This window comes from Carassius carassius, chromosome 18 (assembly GCF_963082965.1).
Source record: "Carassius carassius chromosome 18, fCarCar2.1, whole genome shotgun sequence".
Taxonomy (NCBI): domain Eukaryota; kingdom Metazoa; phylum Chordata; class Actinopteri; order Cypriniformes; family Cyprinidae; genus Carassius; species Carassius carassius.
The window spans coordinates 15,285,253-15,302,637 of NC_081772.1; the positions used below are offsets into that span (position 1 = coordinate 15,285,253).

Consider the following 17,385-nt stretch of genomic DNA (forward strand, 5'->3'; position numbering starts at 1 on the left):
GAACATCCACATGAAATGACACGTCTGTCTACGATCTCCTTGGAGACTGCATTGCTCAACAACCAGTGAAACAGCTGTGAGTGACTGCCATTCCAGGGTTGTGAGCGAGTGCTGGGGGAGTGTCTGACGTGGTTGGAGCGCTGTCACACATCAGTGGTCTCAAACGCTTGGACAGCATGTTGGACTGTGTGGAATGAGAGAGAGTAACTGCTGACAGAACAGGAGAGAACAGTAAGCTGGTGTGGACAAGCATCAGTTTGACAAATTCCACCATTTGTCATTTTAACTACTGTTGCATATTCCCTCATTCCTGCCATTTCACTATCACTCAACAAATATTGTCAGCTGAAGTGATCTTACTAAAGCAACGTACAAAAAGGGCAGATATCTCCACCTTTGAAAAGCACAACAAATTTCTGTGACTCAAAGTGTTTCGAAATCAGACAATCTTTTACAGTTTCATCAATCAGTATAAAGTCTCTCTCTGATAAATTAATTTGAATAAGTCAAGATCAAGTGCCACATTCAAACTACAGTAAGGTGGGGCAAGACACTGAATGTTTCTGGTTTAGTTCTCGCAATAAACATTTGCTGAAATGATGGTTTATCTGAATAAGGGAACAAAGAACAAAAAAAACAAATAAAAATCACCCTTTTAAACCATGTCAGAGCAAATGCATACCCTACACTTGAAATTCAGTTAGTTTTATTTTAAAGAAATAGAAACATTTATTCCGAAAGGACACACCGAGTTAAAAGTTGTAGTATCCATCTTAAATGCTGTTATTTTAAACTTTCTAATCAAAGGATTTTGTATAATGTATCTGTATAATGTATTTTTGTATAGTTACTGTATTTTTTGATCAAATAAAAGCAACACTGTTGAGCATAAGAGACTAATTCCAAAGACATGAAAAACTCATACTGACCACAAACTTAGTACAGTAGTGTATACAACGACATTTATAGAATACTGAGAGTAAGAGATGGAGAACTTGGACTGAGAAAACTTTTAGAATATTATCAAAATGGATACAAATATTTAAAAAATAATAATTTCAGCTACATTGACCAGCCCAACAGAAAGTTATTTTTTTCCTTAAATAAATCATACCAGCTATACCACAACCAAGCATACTATCAACAATGGCACCTAAAAAAGAATGGGTAAATGGGTAAATTTGAACAGCGTACATTAGCCTAACAAGACAAACTTCAAGTATATGAGAAAGCCTTGTTTAGATGCTCATATCACATATGCTTTTAGATTAGACTTCAAGATGTCTCTAAGGCAAATTAAGGCATTAGTGGGAGTCAGACTTGAGCCAAACTTTCTTCTTTCCTCAGTCTATCTTTAAATACATAAGTGCAGATTCTGCTGTACTGGGAGTGTGTGTGTGTGTGTGTGTGTGTGTGTGAGAGAGAGTTAGTGAACTTATCAGGCTGTGTAACCATGGACACAGCTGAGAAGCTCATCTCCAGTGAGAAATTACCACCACTCGGTATGAGTACTAATCTATATATAACATGCAGAGAGAAAAAGTGGATGAGGAACAGAACATTTAGAGGTTAGTGACCATCATGCTGAAATAATCATCATCTTTCTCTCCTTTCTTCCATAACATCCATAACCCGTTTCCCCATCACCAGATCTCTCCATCCATCACATGGCTATATGGTGCTCTGACATGCTGCATGAGTTTCAATAAATTGATCATCTCTCACCTGTGAAGGTGCACTGGAGGACAGGCCTCCGCTGAGCTCTCCGATTCGTGCCGCTGCTGTAGGGTTGGAGGAGCTGATCAGAACCGGGCCACTGATCTCCATGGAGTGTCTCTGGGGTGGAGGGGCCAGGCAGGGCTTATGGGACATAGTCAGAGAGGTGAAGGAGTGACGCTTCTTACTGTTCTTCTTCTCCCCAGTGGCTTTCTGGGAGCCGTTGGCCTGGGGGCCCGAGGAAGAAGAAGATGGTCCTTCACTGGAGTCTCCTCCAACTTCAGATGGCTTGTCAAGTTCTATAAGTTGTCGTGCTGCACTGTTAAACTGAAAGTAGAAGAGAGTGTGAACAGAAATAATACTTCACACCACATATTTAATTATTGTATCAAATTTTTGACTTTTGGAAATGTTGCGAACCAGATTCAAACCCACAAAGTCCATATGAACACTATATGCATGTGAATTAATTGCTAGGCCACATTTCACACACTTTCTTTAAATGTAATCTAACAGGAGTGATGTACTTGTAGAGAATGAAAGAAGCAGGAGTACACAGAGAAGGAAATCAATCTTTAATCAACAAACTGAAAAGAGAAAAGAGACATACTTTACATAATAGTGATTTAGTTGACTTAATGAGAGAGTATTGGATCTACATAATCTAAATGTGGCTACTTTCACCATCTACAAAAGGAAAAAGTTACGAAAGAGTTCAAAGACTCAGTGGGGCGGTGGGTGTGCTGGGACTGCAGGCCATGTCTGATTTCATGTGAAACTGAAATCAAAGGCAGATGAACAGGGAGTCTCCAGCTAATGACAGAGCAACACCCATTACCTTGAGCAACTGCCTCACTATCTACACAAATGACAGCAGCCGATAACATGAAGAACCCTACACAGACATCTAAACATTCACTGATCTAGGTCACGAATCATGATGAATACTGATTAAATGCTGCTATAGATACTAAATACAGTTGTAGAGTACTTAGGTGCAGTCTTTGAATGGATTCATTTATTCATACGCAATATGATTTTTGAAAATGTTAATAAATTGAACAATATGAGAAGCACATCGGCAAGAAATTAGACATTACGTTTAAAAAAGCAGATGTGCGGTCAGCACCAGTGAAATGCTTGATTTCTTATGAGGAATCAGGTGTCCTCAAACTTTTGACTAGTAGAGCAAACTATACTAGACCTGAAGCTACAGCAAATCCTAGAATCAAAACAAGCGGTAATGTCATATGATTCACCTAACATGAACAACAGTAATAAAATGCAATAAAATTTCAAGATCAGCTCATCATATGTACAGTCGTGGCCAAAAGTTTTGAGAATTACATAAATATTAGTTTTCAAAAAGTTTGCTGCTAAACTGCTTTTAGATCTTTGTTTCAGTCGTTTCTGTGATGTACTGAAATATAATTACAAGCACTTTATACGTTTCAAAGGCTTTTATCGACAATTACGTGACATTTATGCAAAGAGTCAGTATTTGCAGTGTTGGCCCTTCTTTTTCAGGACCTCTGCAATTCGACTGGGCATGCTCTCAATCAACTTCTGGGCCAAATCCTGACTGATAGCAACCCATTCTTTCATAATCACTTCTTGGAGTTTGTCAGAATTAGTGGGTTTTTGTTTGTCCACCAGCCTCTTGAGAATTGACCACAAGTTCTCAATGGGATTAAGATCTGGGGAGTTTCCAGGCCATGGACCCAAAATTTCAACATTCTGGTCCCCGAGCCACTTAGTTATCACTCTTGCCTTATGGCACGGTGCTCCATCGTGCTGGAAAATGCATTGTTCTTCACCAAACTGTTGTTGGATTGTTGGAAGTTGCTGTTGGAGGGTGTTTTGGTACCATTCTTTATTCATGGCTGTGTTTTTGGGCAGAATTGTGAGTGAGCCCACTCCCTTGGATGAGAAGCAACCCCACACATGAATGGTGTCAGGATGCTTTACTGTTGGCATGACACAGGACTGATGGTAGCGCTCACCTTTTCTTCTCCGGACAAGTCTTTTTCCAGATGCCCCAAACAATCGGAAAGGGGCTTCATCGGAGAATATGACTTTGCCCCAGTCCTCAGCAGTCCATATCACTATCTCATTCACTTTCTGCAGAAGATCAATCTGTCCCTGATGTTTTTTTTTGAGAGAAGTGGCTTCTTTGCTGCCCTTCTTGACACCAGGCCATCTTCCAAAAGTCTTCGCCTCACTGTGCATGCAGATGCGCTCACACCTGCCTGCTGCCATTCCTGAGCAAGCTCTGCACTGGTGGCACTCCGATCCCGCAGCTGAATCCTCTTTAGGAGACGATGCTGGCGCTTGCTGGACTTTCTTGGACGCCTTGAAGCCTTCTTTACAAGAATTGAACCTCTTTCCTTGAAGTTCTTGATGATCCTATAAATTGTTGATTTAGGTGCAATCTTTGTAGCCACAATATCCTTGCCTGTGAAGCCATTTTATGCAACGCAATGATGGCTGCACGCGTTTCTTTGCAGGTCACCATGGTTAACAATGGAAGAACAATGATTTCAAGCATCACCCTCCTTTTAACATGTCAAGTCTGCCATTCTAACCCAATCAGCCTGACATAATGATCTCCAGCCTTGTGCTCGTAAACATTCTCACCTGAGTTAACAAGACGATTACTGAAATGATCTCAGCAGGTCCTTTAATGACAGCAATGTAATGCAGTGGAAAGGTTTTTTTGGGATTAAGTTAATTTTCATGGCAAAGAAGGACTATGCAATTCATCTGATCACTCTTCATAACATTCTGGAGTATATGCAAATTGATATTATAAAAACTTAAGCAGCAACTTTTCCAATTTCCAATATTTATGTAATTCTCAAAACTTTTGGCCACGACTGTATGTTCGTGTTACCCTTGCCAACTCAGGCAGACACTAAAATAGTGCATAAATGACTGCCACAAAGAGAGACACATGCTTGATTCCATTTCCACTCTTTGAAAACATATAAATTAATGGTGGCAGAAAGTGGCATGGGATGGGATTTTCTCCCCCATTACTCTCTTCCAAGCACCTGTGTGAATGTCACTTTTGATGTCACCGGTATCAGAGATTACTTTCTCAAAAGCATTCACTTGGGGAAAAAGTCTGGTTTAGAGAAAATTGCCAGGGCTTTTGTGTAAGCTCAAAGCCTCCGCCCCTCTCCTCCCTTCTCCTTTCACTCTGCGTGAGAAATGCTATTCAACAGAAACTATTTTTGAATATCTTTAGATGGTTATTTTTTCTCACTGGTTAGACACGTGGCTGGAAGAGAGCTCACACTGGCTCTGCCAGGGTTCATTAAGGTGTTTGCCTATGTTTATGAGTGGACGGACATGAGGTGTTGTGTGATGTAAGCTGCTGAAACGTGAAGTTAGCCATGATCATTGTATCTATGCTTGTTTGAGGGTGACCTAACACACACAGTTTCACCCAATGTCATAAAGAGTTTTTTTTTTAAATTAGAATATTTTTGTGTTTTGCTTTGGTACCAAGAACCGTGGATTTTCACTGGTATCGGTACCGAATACTGAAATTTTGGCACCGTGACAACACTATCTGGGACCCCTCAATCTTTCAGTACGAAAGGATATGCTAATCCAGCATTGAACTGGGCCTGGTTTATAAACACACTTGCAAAACTCTGTTGCTAACCTGAAAAAAAAACTGCACCCACTGTTTATGTAACGCTGGGTTCTTCGGGAAGCTGAACAAGGCTATCTTTCCCTTACAACCAAAAACACACTTCTTTGGAGAGATTCTTCCCCGAGCGAGTCCCGTGCAGCACTGCCGAACGATGCGCATTGATGGCCGTTGATCCATCATGTAATGATTCATTATGTAATGAAGAGCCACGAAACTTGTAAGAAACCCAGAAGTGTGTATTTGACACAAAAATACAATGTTATACGTACAAATCATTTTCTGATACTTTGGCAATGCTTAGCATAAGAATCCAATTCTTTTTGAGAACATATCACTGCCCGAAATCGGACTTTAACTCGCTATTGCGAGTTTATATCTCACAATGCTTAGAAAAAGGGCCAGAATTGTGAGGAAATAAAGTCAGAATTGCAATTCAAATTACTTTATAACTCGCAATTGTAAGATTATACCACACAATTCTGAGAAGAAAAGTCTGAATTGTAAGATAAAAAGTCACAATAACCTTTCTTTTTCAGTGACGGAAAAGGGCTTCCTTATAATACAGCTCAAACAATCAGCATCAGTTTGAAGGATCTCATGTTTCAACAGGAGCAGAAACACAGAAATTGTGTGGGTGAAAGACTGGCCAACAGAACAGGACATGACAACAACAAAAATGGAAACAAAGGATACTTTTGAGAATAAACTCTTAAAAGAGTGGAGAATACAAATCTGAAGAATACTGAAGAGTACAAATCTAAATATAAAACATTAAATGAGAAAACATCAGGGAACAATGATAGTTTTAAATGCACTGATATGACTCACCTCTACATAAGATATGGGGAAGATGCCAATCTTATCTCCCAGCATGCCTTCTGCCCAGTTCTCATCCACACGACGAATCACAGTAAGAATATCATCCTGAGGGCAGACAGAAAAAAATAGGTTCCTTGTTATTCAGCAAGAAGCCCTCATAGCAAGTTGTTAAAAAGTTTAAATATGTGCAACTCAAAGGCATCAATGAAAGCCAGACATTTTTTTTTTTTTATAAAAATCTATCCAAAAAACAAATGGCTAGAAGGGATCAATACTTATGTTGCAAGCACCAGAAAATGTTTTTACTTCTCCAACATTAAAGCAGTGCAGTTAGCTCACCCCAAAAGTATTCACCCTCACCTCTTTCCAAACCTGTATTATGCTCATTTTTAGTGGAACATACAAAAAAGAAACCATGCTTTATTTTCCATGCAAAGTAAGAATATTGACCATGGGTGAATCTAAAAAAAGCTGCAAAAAATTGTTACTACAAATACATTGTTACTTTATGACACCCAATGCATTAACTAATGGTAAAGTACTACCATTTGATTTTGTACTTGAGTATAGCAGAAGGTATGTGTGAATGAGAGAGTAAAGATAAAGATTAAGGTTTATACAGTGAGTAGATGTCCAGCACCTTTGAAAATGGCAAGCAGTCCTTGTCAGCCTCCTTGTCTTTCAGCTCAAAGTCATACAGGGCCTTACATTGAGGGGGTGGCTGTGGGAGAGGTTTTATGACCTGGACAAAGTTGGTGGGGAAGAATCCATGGACTCCACCCATTTCTCCATGGTACCAGTTTTCATCCACCTGTCGGCGCAGGATGATGATGTCACCCTTGCTAAACTTGAGATCTCCAGGTTCTTTGCCATCATAGTTGTATAAGGCCTTTGCACAGGGTAGCTGAGGAACACCCTGTAGTAAAGAGAAAGAGAGGTGGAGGATTACTAAAAGTTGGAGTTCAGGGTTTCCAAAGTAACTTGGATTCATGGATAATGCAAGATCAGCACTCGAAAGCACATTCATTTTTCAAACTCACAGGACAGGTGAAGGGTGACCGTGATAACCTCAGCCAGCTTTTATAGAGTGTGACCATGTGTGGAATGGAGGAGGGTGTTAAGTGTAAAGTGAAGGCAGAGATTGTATAATAAACCCTTTGCTGCAAGGTTTTTTAAAACCTATACACTGCTAACTTTGGAGCCTATCACATACTATCCATAACATGGACATCTGCAGCATGAAAAGAAACAAACAACCACATATATACAAGTCTTTGCTCAGCTATACAGTAGGGGAAACATAACATCACATAAGCTCAATGCTAGCTTTTTTGCTGCATATGAGCAAACAGTCTGTCTGGCTTGTCTTTCAGCCTGACCTTGTAGGCTTGTCTCTCTGTTTGACTGTGCCGGGCTGCTTTTTCTGTCTGTCTTGCACAGTCTGTGTTGCTTAACTTACTGACTGCCTCCTTGTCTGACAATCCCAAAAAGCCCTGGGATATGCCAATAGTTTCACAACGTTGTGGGGCAAGCCCATTTATCAATGTGTGTGGAGTTTTATGGTGCAGAACCAGTCGTCTGGAACTGGTGAAAGCTCCTTTCAGGCCTGACAACAATCCACAGCCAGAGAGAGGTAGGAGGCAGCAGACACAGTCCTGCTCAACTGAATGAGCCCTTTTCAGGCAAACGGTTCAAGAGCCTTCTGTACAAAAGACCCCCCACCACCACCCAGCATAAAGCCCCATGGGCTTCCTCCACTGTAGCATGCATCTCCAGTGCAGTGAGGAGAAGGATAATCACAACACCAATGAGAAAGAGAATCAGAATATGCTCATGAAAGACTGGAATATGCTGGAAAAGAAGAAAAGAAAGAGAAGAGGTGGACAGTGGTGTGGGCTCATAGGTAGTTAGGTAAGAAGAAAAAGAAGGTGGAAGAATAGAAGCAAGGTAGTTAGGAAGGTACGTTGGTAGGAAGTAAGGAGGGTGACTAGGGAGGTAAACAGGAAGGAAGCAAAGGAGGAAGGAAGGGGAGTCGGCAGACAGGCAAGATGGAAGATTAACTAGGTAGGTAAAAAAGAAAAAAGAGGCAGATACCGGTAGGTAAGGATGAAGTAAGGGAAAAAGGAAGTAATTTGTGGTTAGGTGGTAGGGTAGGTAGGCTGGTTAGGTAGACAGATAGATAGAATTGAAGTGTCTTATGAAGGCAGGCTGAAAGGAAGTAAAAAAGGAAGAAGGTAAGTAGGCAGATAAGTAGACAAGTAAGAAGGAAGTTAGGGAGAAAGAAAGGAAGGTTACTGTAGGTAGGTATATAGGAAGGAAGTTATTCTCGCGTAGCCATTCATGGCAGCTTTCATTGGCCAAGGCCCGCCCATGAGGTAATTTGAACGACATGTCCAACAACCAATCAATCAAAGTTTGTTTCGTTCAGTATCACGTTTCAAGGTGTAGAAATGTTGCCACGATAACAGACCGGTGTGTAAAACTCTGACATATTTTAAAGATTCTATGCCGCAAACTTTAAATATTCCACATGCTATTGAAATACAGCATTTATTTGATCCTGATAAGCACTCGTCATCACGGTTGTAAACATGGCGGCGGCGTCTTTCGTGAGGGGGTTAATGGCACAGCATCTTTGTTTCCAGGCGGAACGTTAAAGAAGGCGACACACATGTCTTGCGGAAACCCTGTAGAATTCTACCAATCCGATGACGACTTCGACACTCCTGAAGTGTTTCCACTTTTGTGTCCCATATGCATCAGAAGTTTCGCCAACGTTCTGTGGACATGACGTCTGAGGTTGAGAACAGAAGGAAGTTGGCAGACAGGAAGAGAGGTAGGTACACAGAAATTTACATTTAATCAAAAATCAGTATGGAAATCAGTAAGGGCTTTATTACCAAATGTGTTTACACAAACAAGGAATTTGTCTTGGTGACAGGTCAAAGAAAGAAAAAGTACAGACATCCAGAAAAATTATAGACAAAGAAAAATTATAGACAGAAAAATTACCGACATAAGAAAAAGTACAGAAGGAAGTAAAACAGGCAGGAAAGTAGGCAGAAACAAAGGCAGGCAGGAGGAAAGGATGTATGAAAGAAAAAGAACATGGGAAAACAAAGAGAAAGAGAGAGTGAGAGAGAGACAGATGTGGTGCTGTTCAGTCCAGAGAAGGATCAGACAGTGACTAAGTAGCACTCACCGCAGAGAGGACAGACGACCAGCCAGACACCGAGAAAATTAACTAGAGGGCAAGCTGACCTTTCAGAAACCACATCCTTTTCTCATACTTAAAAACAAACCAAACAGGAAATAAAGATGAACTTAAGAAAGGTTATTTGCTCACAATTCTATGTAATTTGTGCCGACAGCTTTATTTGATGTAATGTAATGCTGTGCTTAAGTCCACAGATTTGAAACAACTCAAAAATCATTCGTCTGTGCACCTCTGTGCTGTTTTCGTCCCCCCTTCTTTGGGCCTCTCTCAAAGGCAGCTGTCAGCAGATCTGCAGATTTACCCACTTTGCTCAGCTTAGACCATGAAACAGACAGAAAGAGTGAGAGAACAGGAAAGACACGAAAGAGCAGTGGATCAGATGGAAGGATAAGAAAAAAAAGAGGAGGAGATCAAGAAGTTAAAGGAGAAAGAAAGAAAGAAAAAGAGTTTGATCAAATGAATGTTAGGACGGCCTGTGTGTGTGTGTGTGTGTGTGTGTGTGTGTGTGTGTGTGTGTGTGTGTGTGTGTGTGTGTGTGTGTGTGTGTGTGACCTCTTCTGGTCTAAGCCTTGCTTGTGGAAATGAAGGGCGCTAAAGATCGCTTGAACTGGATCGACATGAAAGAACCGCATTCAGGCTTTTATCCAGTCCAAACAGAGCACTGAAGGTGTGTGTGTATGTGTGTGTGCTTGCCTGTTTGTTAAGATTACATGAACCTCACTGGTTCTATTAAAAAAAAAAGTGAGGCCACTCGTTGCCTTTAAGGCCTTCCGATCTCAAGACTCATACCGGTCCAAGAACTCTTTCATGGGACAGGATGGATAAACACCAGCCTGTCTCACTGAAGATGTGAAGAACAAGATGATGACATGGATGAACCTGGATCAGAACTACACAATATTAGACACTAACGCAAGACAACTCTGAGCATACATTGGGCAGAAATTACTCACTGCTGTGCAACTTCTCTTACTCGAGGGAAAAAAGCAACACCTTTATGTTGTTAAACACTCCCCATTGCTGAAGTAAATGAGATAATAATGTAAACAAGAGACCTAAAAATACCTAGTAACAAGAGAGAGTCTATACACTGCAGGCATGCTGAGGCACCTAATTTGTCATTTTGTAGATTCTTTCCAGTGCCTTACAGTACAGTACAAATCAGAGGGGAAAAAAGATTCACTCAATACAGCAATTGTTTCTCAAATCTGTTGTAATTTTGCATCATAGTAAAGACCTGTTCACACTTACAGAAATTAAATGGATAGTTAACCCAAAAATGAAAATTCTGTCATTTATTCACCCTCATGTTGTTCCAAACCTGCATGAGTTTCTTTCTTCTGCTGAACAAGAATATATTTTGAAGAATGTTGGAAACCAAAAAGTTGCTGTTAGCCATTGATTTTTTCATATGGAAAAAAATAATTATGTCAATAAGTCAATGGCTACCAGCAAATGTTTGGTTGCCAACATTCTTCAAATTTGATTATTTTATGTTCAACAGAAGAAAGAAATGCAAACAGGTTTAGTACAACATTGTGAACTATCCCTTTAAGTTTAGTGACTGAAATTAATCTTTTATTCTTTTCATTCAGCCAAAGACTGAAAAAAAAAAGTTTAATTTAATAAATTTGAGTAACTGAACTCTGTACAGTACAGTATTTAGGCAATGAGATGCGTTGAATTGAATCTTGAATCAAAACTCTATATCACAGTTAAATGTCTTGCTCAAGGGCACAATGGTAAAAAATAAAAACTGAAGAACAAAAAAACTAAATAAACGGGATAGATTCCATCACAGTTTGTATGGAGGCGATGTTTGACGTTTCTTAGCCGAGTGGGACCTTCCTATAATTTGTCAATCCGTGACAGCTAGATGTGCCTAATACACCACTAATGAGAAATGTGTAATCCAATACTAATGAGCTCTGCCAGCCACACGCCATCAATCACTATTAAGACACTAATATCCACAAACATCTCCAACCATCTCTAAATCACTGTTTCAAGGCAATCTAATGTCGTATCATACAGTCTTTTAGCTCACTCAATGAAGATTCTTTCTAGTGTTCCAGTGCTTCCCTGATGGTTTTTAAAAGAGCTTTTATAGGAGTTGGGTGGGTGAGACGCCCATCTAGAATAATTCAACTTAAGAAATCCCTCAACACATTAAGAGATGACAGGAAAAAGAGGACAGCTCCCAAGAGGCACAAGCAATCAAGTCCATCAAAGAGCAGTGCTTACCTCATAACCCTAAGACCCTCAGATTCACCAAATGGAGATGACGTAGATTTATTGACAGGAGTGTGTGTGTGTGGCAGCCATGTTGTTTTCATTATGTCTAAATTAACTGAAATGGGCTGCTAATGGCTCCGTTTTTGACAACTGGGAAATGACCTGACCCGTCCCTCATCTGTGTCCTCTGCTAAAAACGGACTCCCACCTGCAGCTGCTGAAGCCTCATACGTCTCAACTCGAGAGTAACGGGCCTCCCTGCTGAAGCTTTAGAGGATAATTACTTTGTAAAGCATGATAGATCAGGTTTGGAGGATGCTGAGTGTGTGTTTATGACTGGGGAAAGGAGGGAATTGATGCAGTCGATGCAGGGCTGAGGTCTGAATAACAAAACAGCAGTTTGGCCAGGCAGTGGGAACAGATATTTGTCTACTGCAATGATTTGAGCAAAAGCTCATCAGACTGCAGCAAGACCTTGATGAGGAACAGAAAGAACAGTGTTTATGTTAGATCAGAAAGAGCAAGAGGGAGGGAAGAACAGTTAGAGAGCTAATCAGGTTATATACATGTACTTCCTATCCTGTCTCTCTACATTCAACCCTTGACCTTTATCTCCAGCAAATGAGCAGTGTGTTCCCACAGTCAAAAGAGAAACGAAGTTTAGGTTTCCATGGCAACATCTGCAGAAGATCCACAGTTCCTTCTGTCACCCTCACAGCAGAACACAACAATGAGAGGTTTGGGGAGGTGGCGAGATACAGAAGTTGAAATCTTTTTTTTTTTTCAGGAACCATGAACCATCCTTGCATGTGATATTAAGTTACATATACATATAAGTATACAGTCCATAAATGTCTGTATAATCAAAATTTGTTGTTGGTCATGACACAAAGATCAAGAAAAAAAAAGTTTTCAATACCCATTAATCTAGGTAATCATAATTTTATGATATATATATATATATATATATATATATATATATATATATATATATATATATATATATATATATATATATATATATATATATATATATACACACACACACACACACACAATAATACATTATAATTACTTACACTTTCACAAATATAAATCTATATTACTTATATTTCTTAAATAAATGCATGTGTCTATTTGTGTGTGTGTGTGTGTGTATATATATATATATATATATATATATATATATATATATATATATATATACACACACACACACACACACACACACACACACACAATAATACATTATAATTACTTACACTTTCACAAATATAAATCTATATTACTTATATTTCTTAAATACATGCATGTGTCTATTTGTGTGTGTGTGTGTGTGTGTGTGTGTGTGTGTGTGTGTGTGTGTGTGTGTGTGTGTGTGTGTGTGTGTGTGTGTGTGTGTATATATATATATATATATATATATATATATATATATATGTATGTATATACATATATATATATATATATATATATATATATATATACACATATATATATATACACACACAATACACATATTATGTAAACAAACTTTTATTTTAGAAACAATTGTATTTATTTTTTACTTCATTTACATTTGCACTTTTAAATTTGTTATCTGATTCCTTTATATTTCTAAGTGCTACTCCTAGTCTTCCCCTTTCCTCAGCCTTTCAAAAATTTAGATAGAAACACACAACACGCAAATGCAATCTTGTCAACAACCTTGTTATTTTTATTTTATAAGATGCTGAAATAAAGGGTTGATTGCTTACATTTACTTTTAGTCTTATTTTATTAGCGCACATATAAATCGAACACACAGACATCACACTTTATCACGACACAGCTTGAATGCCTGAGAGATATTATCTCAAAACCAATAAACCACAGAACAAAAGAGAGAATCACAAAAAACAGGAGGCAAAGTAAAGCTCAGAAAACACATGCGGCTAGCTGTCTGGAGCCCAGATGTGCATCTGGACCACGATCACAGATGAACCCGAGCAGAATGGCTTTCTCCTGATCCCTCTTTCCCAGCCCTCTCCATTTGCCACCTTCCTTTGTTAGGGTCACTAGTCATACACTTGTGTCTATTTAAGCCATGTGACCATCCCACCAGACATCCACCTCATTACAACTCGCACCTGTTCCACAGTCACCAACCTCCATAAAACCTCTGCATTTCACCTTGCCGTGGGGAACTAGACTACACTTTAGGGGCTCATGGGAACCAGTTCCATTACAGCTAGATTGAATAAATATCCCACAGACCGGTGTGCAAAGTCTCATGGGAGTCCTTTCATGAGATCAAAGCTGCCCAGCCTAAATGTGTGGACAAATGAACCATGAAGCAGGCATGTGTAAAGCTAAACATTGAAAACTGGAAGCAGAGGCCTATTTAAGAGGAGAAGAAAAGTATTTTTCATTAAGTGAAATACTAAACATATGGGAGTACAGCAGAAATGTTGCTGAGGCAAGACTTTTCTGTAAGCTACAGATTAGTCATCAAAAAGAAACTGTTTAAACATGGAGGAGGTCTGGGCTTTATAGTGGAATTATGGGAAAGGAGCATGTGGTTTTCATGAATGATGTGCGTATGTGTAACTTCCTGAGAAAATAAATCAAATTTGTGCTGCTATTTTGTATGCAGAAACTTTTACTCTCACTGTGTATGTGTGTGTGTGTGTGTGTGTGTGTGTGTGCACGTGTGTATACTTGCCTGACCTAACTTACTACAGTAAAGACAGGTGATTTGGGGTGTGCTGAAGATCACAGATTGTGTATCTTAACACTGCATGGGTGGACTAACTCAACTCTCAATCTCCAGCACTGGAGAAAAAAGGCCACACAGACAATGAATAATAAATTTAATGTTCAGTTTTTAGCCTCACCACATTTGTTTTATTCATCGCCGCATATAACTGATTATATAAGCTGGTGCTTGTGAAAGAGAAGGCGCTATGTCAGAAAGCACTCAGAGAAATAACACAAGAGTTTGCTAAAGTAGGGCTTCAACATGCAGAAAATTTGAGACAATTTTAACTTCTGCTGCAATGGCAGTGCACTCAAAGGAATCCACTGACCAATGACAATTTCAGACAGGCGGATTCAGTGCTTTCAGAAATCAAAATTGCCATATTTACGATATGTTTTCCAACTAAGCCACCTCTACTTACACCCTTAAAAGGACTGTATGGATCTCTGTCCATCAAATGCATCATCAGCTCATTTTCTAGTGTGTAAATATCTTTATTTCAAGCAATGTATTTGTTATTTCAAGAAACTGTATACTTTTATTTAGCAAGGATGAACTAAATTGTTCAAAGGTGACACTAAATCCATTTGTTACAAAACATTTATATTTTACTTTTTTTTTTAAACTTTCTATTCATCAAAGAATCCTGAAAACATATATTACAGTTTCCACAGCTCAGCTGTTTTCATCTGTGACAATGAGAAATGTTTCTTGAGCAGCAAATCTGCATATTAGAATGATTTCTGAAGGATCACTGAAGGCTGGAGTAATGATGCTGAAAATTTAGCTTTACCATCACAGGAATACATTACATTTTAAAATATATTAAAATGGGAAACAGTTCTTTTAAATATTTTACAATACTGCTGTTCTGTATTTTTGATCAAACAAAAGCAATCTTGGTGAACATAAGTTTCAAAAACATTAAATATTTAAAATAAAAAGTAAAGAAATCTTAGCGAGCCCAAACTTTTGAATGATACTGTTCTTAAAGATGCAATTTTTACATAGAGTAGTGGATAGTGTCTGCGTGTTTGGAACCTACAACCGTTCACTCATGAGCCCAAACATTAAAGGTACAATTTGTTAGATATTTGCAGTAAAATATCAAAAAAATCACTAGGCTAGTATTATATATTTTGTCCAGCTGATTACTAACAATATATCTAGTGTTTTCAACTACTTGTAAATCATGAGAAAATTCCCATTCTAAACAGTGACACTGGGCAGTGCAGTCGCCTGTCAATGACGTTAGTTACCCTTTGTTACTGCCTTTACTGACGTAGAAACCACATGACAACAGTGTTGTGGACAAATGTGAAATCCCGCGCGAGGATGCGTCTGATCCATAGTCTGATCGCGTCTTTGCATTGACTTTGTATGTAATCTACTCGCGCAAATCGTTAAACTCGCGTTAAATCCATGATTCATCTTTCCATCTGATTGATGGCCGTCAGCGGTTGGGTAGAAAACAACAAATCCCATCATTCCACGCTCCTCCTTAGCATCATCAAACAACGCGATTGTTATTGTTTTGGTAGTGCGCCCTCTAGTGGCAGGTCCTACAACCTGTACCTTTAAGCACTAAGCCTCACCACCCCAATAACACTGTCCACAATAACCTACACTGCTATCTTCTAGTCTCTGTGTATTCTGCATCTCTCAATCACTCTTTTCTATCTCTCTTTTTGTTTCTGTCCTTCTCCCCACACTCTTTTGTCCTCTCTTCTTCTCTGTATCTCTCTTCTTTCCTGGCTGACAACACTTCTGGTCTTTATGCACACACTCTCTTCACCACAGCATGAAGTGGTTATGAATGCAGCAATAATGATGGAGGTGTGGTGTGAAAAGATGCATATGTGTTTGTGTGTGCATGCATTTGTGACAAGACAGAGTGAAAAGAAGGAAAAAGATAGAGAGGTGATTGGCATCGGAGAGTGCACTCTTTTCTCTCTTTTCCCTCTCACCAATCTCTTTTAAAGCTAAAGCTTTTTGTGCAGAGTTTCTTTGAGTCAGTGTGAAAATGGCCTGAAAATTCTGGGGGGTACATTTCTTCATGTATTGATGTCTGGGGTACAATACATCTGTATCTGTATTTTTATGTGCTATCTGTATGCACCAAGGGACTGAGAGTAATGCAATTTCAATTCTCTGTATGTATGTGCTGTACATGTAGAAGAATTGACAATAAAGCAGACTTGACTTGTTTTCTCTGGTATGTTTTAAAGTTGGAATGAAATCAATCAGTTGTAAAAAAAAAAAAAAAAAAAAGCTACTGATGATGTATAATTTGCATCTTTCATACTTCTTGTCACACTCATGCTATAAACACATTTCATAAAGCTTTTTATATCCGTATAAATTGTCTTCAGAGCAGCTCTCATTTTTCGCATCTCCTGCATCAGTGGCAGAAAAATGAAAGTACTGTTCTTGGTATGTAAAATTTAGGGCTGGGCATATCTAACGATATGATCAAGCGCATCTAGTCAGTAAATCTGGTTCTGTAATTACCGCTAAATCGCCATCACCTGCTTATAATTGGAGCGGCATTTAAAAGACAGAGCTGTAGATCACTGACAAGCTACACAATATCGTGTTCATCATCCCAGATGAATCGCCTTCGATAATGAACGTGATATTGCGTAGCTTGTCAGTGATCTACGGCTCTGTCTATTAAATGGCGCTCCATTTAAAAGCAGGTGATGGCGATTTATCGGTAATCACGGAACCAGATTTACTAACTAGATGCGCATGATCATATCGTTAGAAATATCGCCCAGTCCTAGTAAAGTTTTGTCGGAAAAAACAATGTGACAAAAACATGAATAAAAAAACTTCTCGGTTCTAAGTTGTTTATACTAAGCGACCCAATGAAACTTGAAAAAAGCCACACACTGTTTTCAATATCTATGGGATGTTTTTCCACCTGCGCTCCCAATCCATGCAGTTCATCTCTCCTTCTTAAACAACCTTCCCTCAGAGACACAAAACCCC

The 17,385-nt window shown here is 39.1% G+C and overlaps 1 protein-coding gene across 2 annotated transcripts in view; it reads right to left on the minus strand.

The window, feature by feature from the left end:
• Nucleotides 1-17,385, minus strand: part of LOC132092518 (E3 ubiquitin-protein ligase SH3RF1) — a 48,058-nt gene that overhangs the window by 12,800 nt on the left and 17,873 nt on the right. For both annotated transcript variants that reach the window (XM_059498779.1, XM_059498780.1), the window contains exons 3-5: nucleotides 6,840-7,115; nucleotides 6,209-6,304; nucleotides 1,726-2,043 (exon numbers count right to left, since the gene is read on the minus strand). In XM_059498779.1, the coding sequence (XP_059354762.1) occupies nucleotides 1,726-2,043; nucleotides 6,209-6,304; nucleotides 6,840-7,115 (690 nt within the window). The remainder of the gene's footprint in view (nucleotides 1-1,725; nucleotides 2,044-6,208; nucleotides 6,305-6,839; nucleotides 7,116-17,385) is intronic.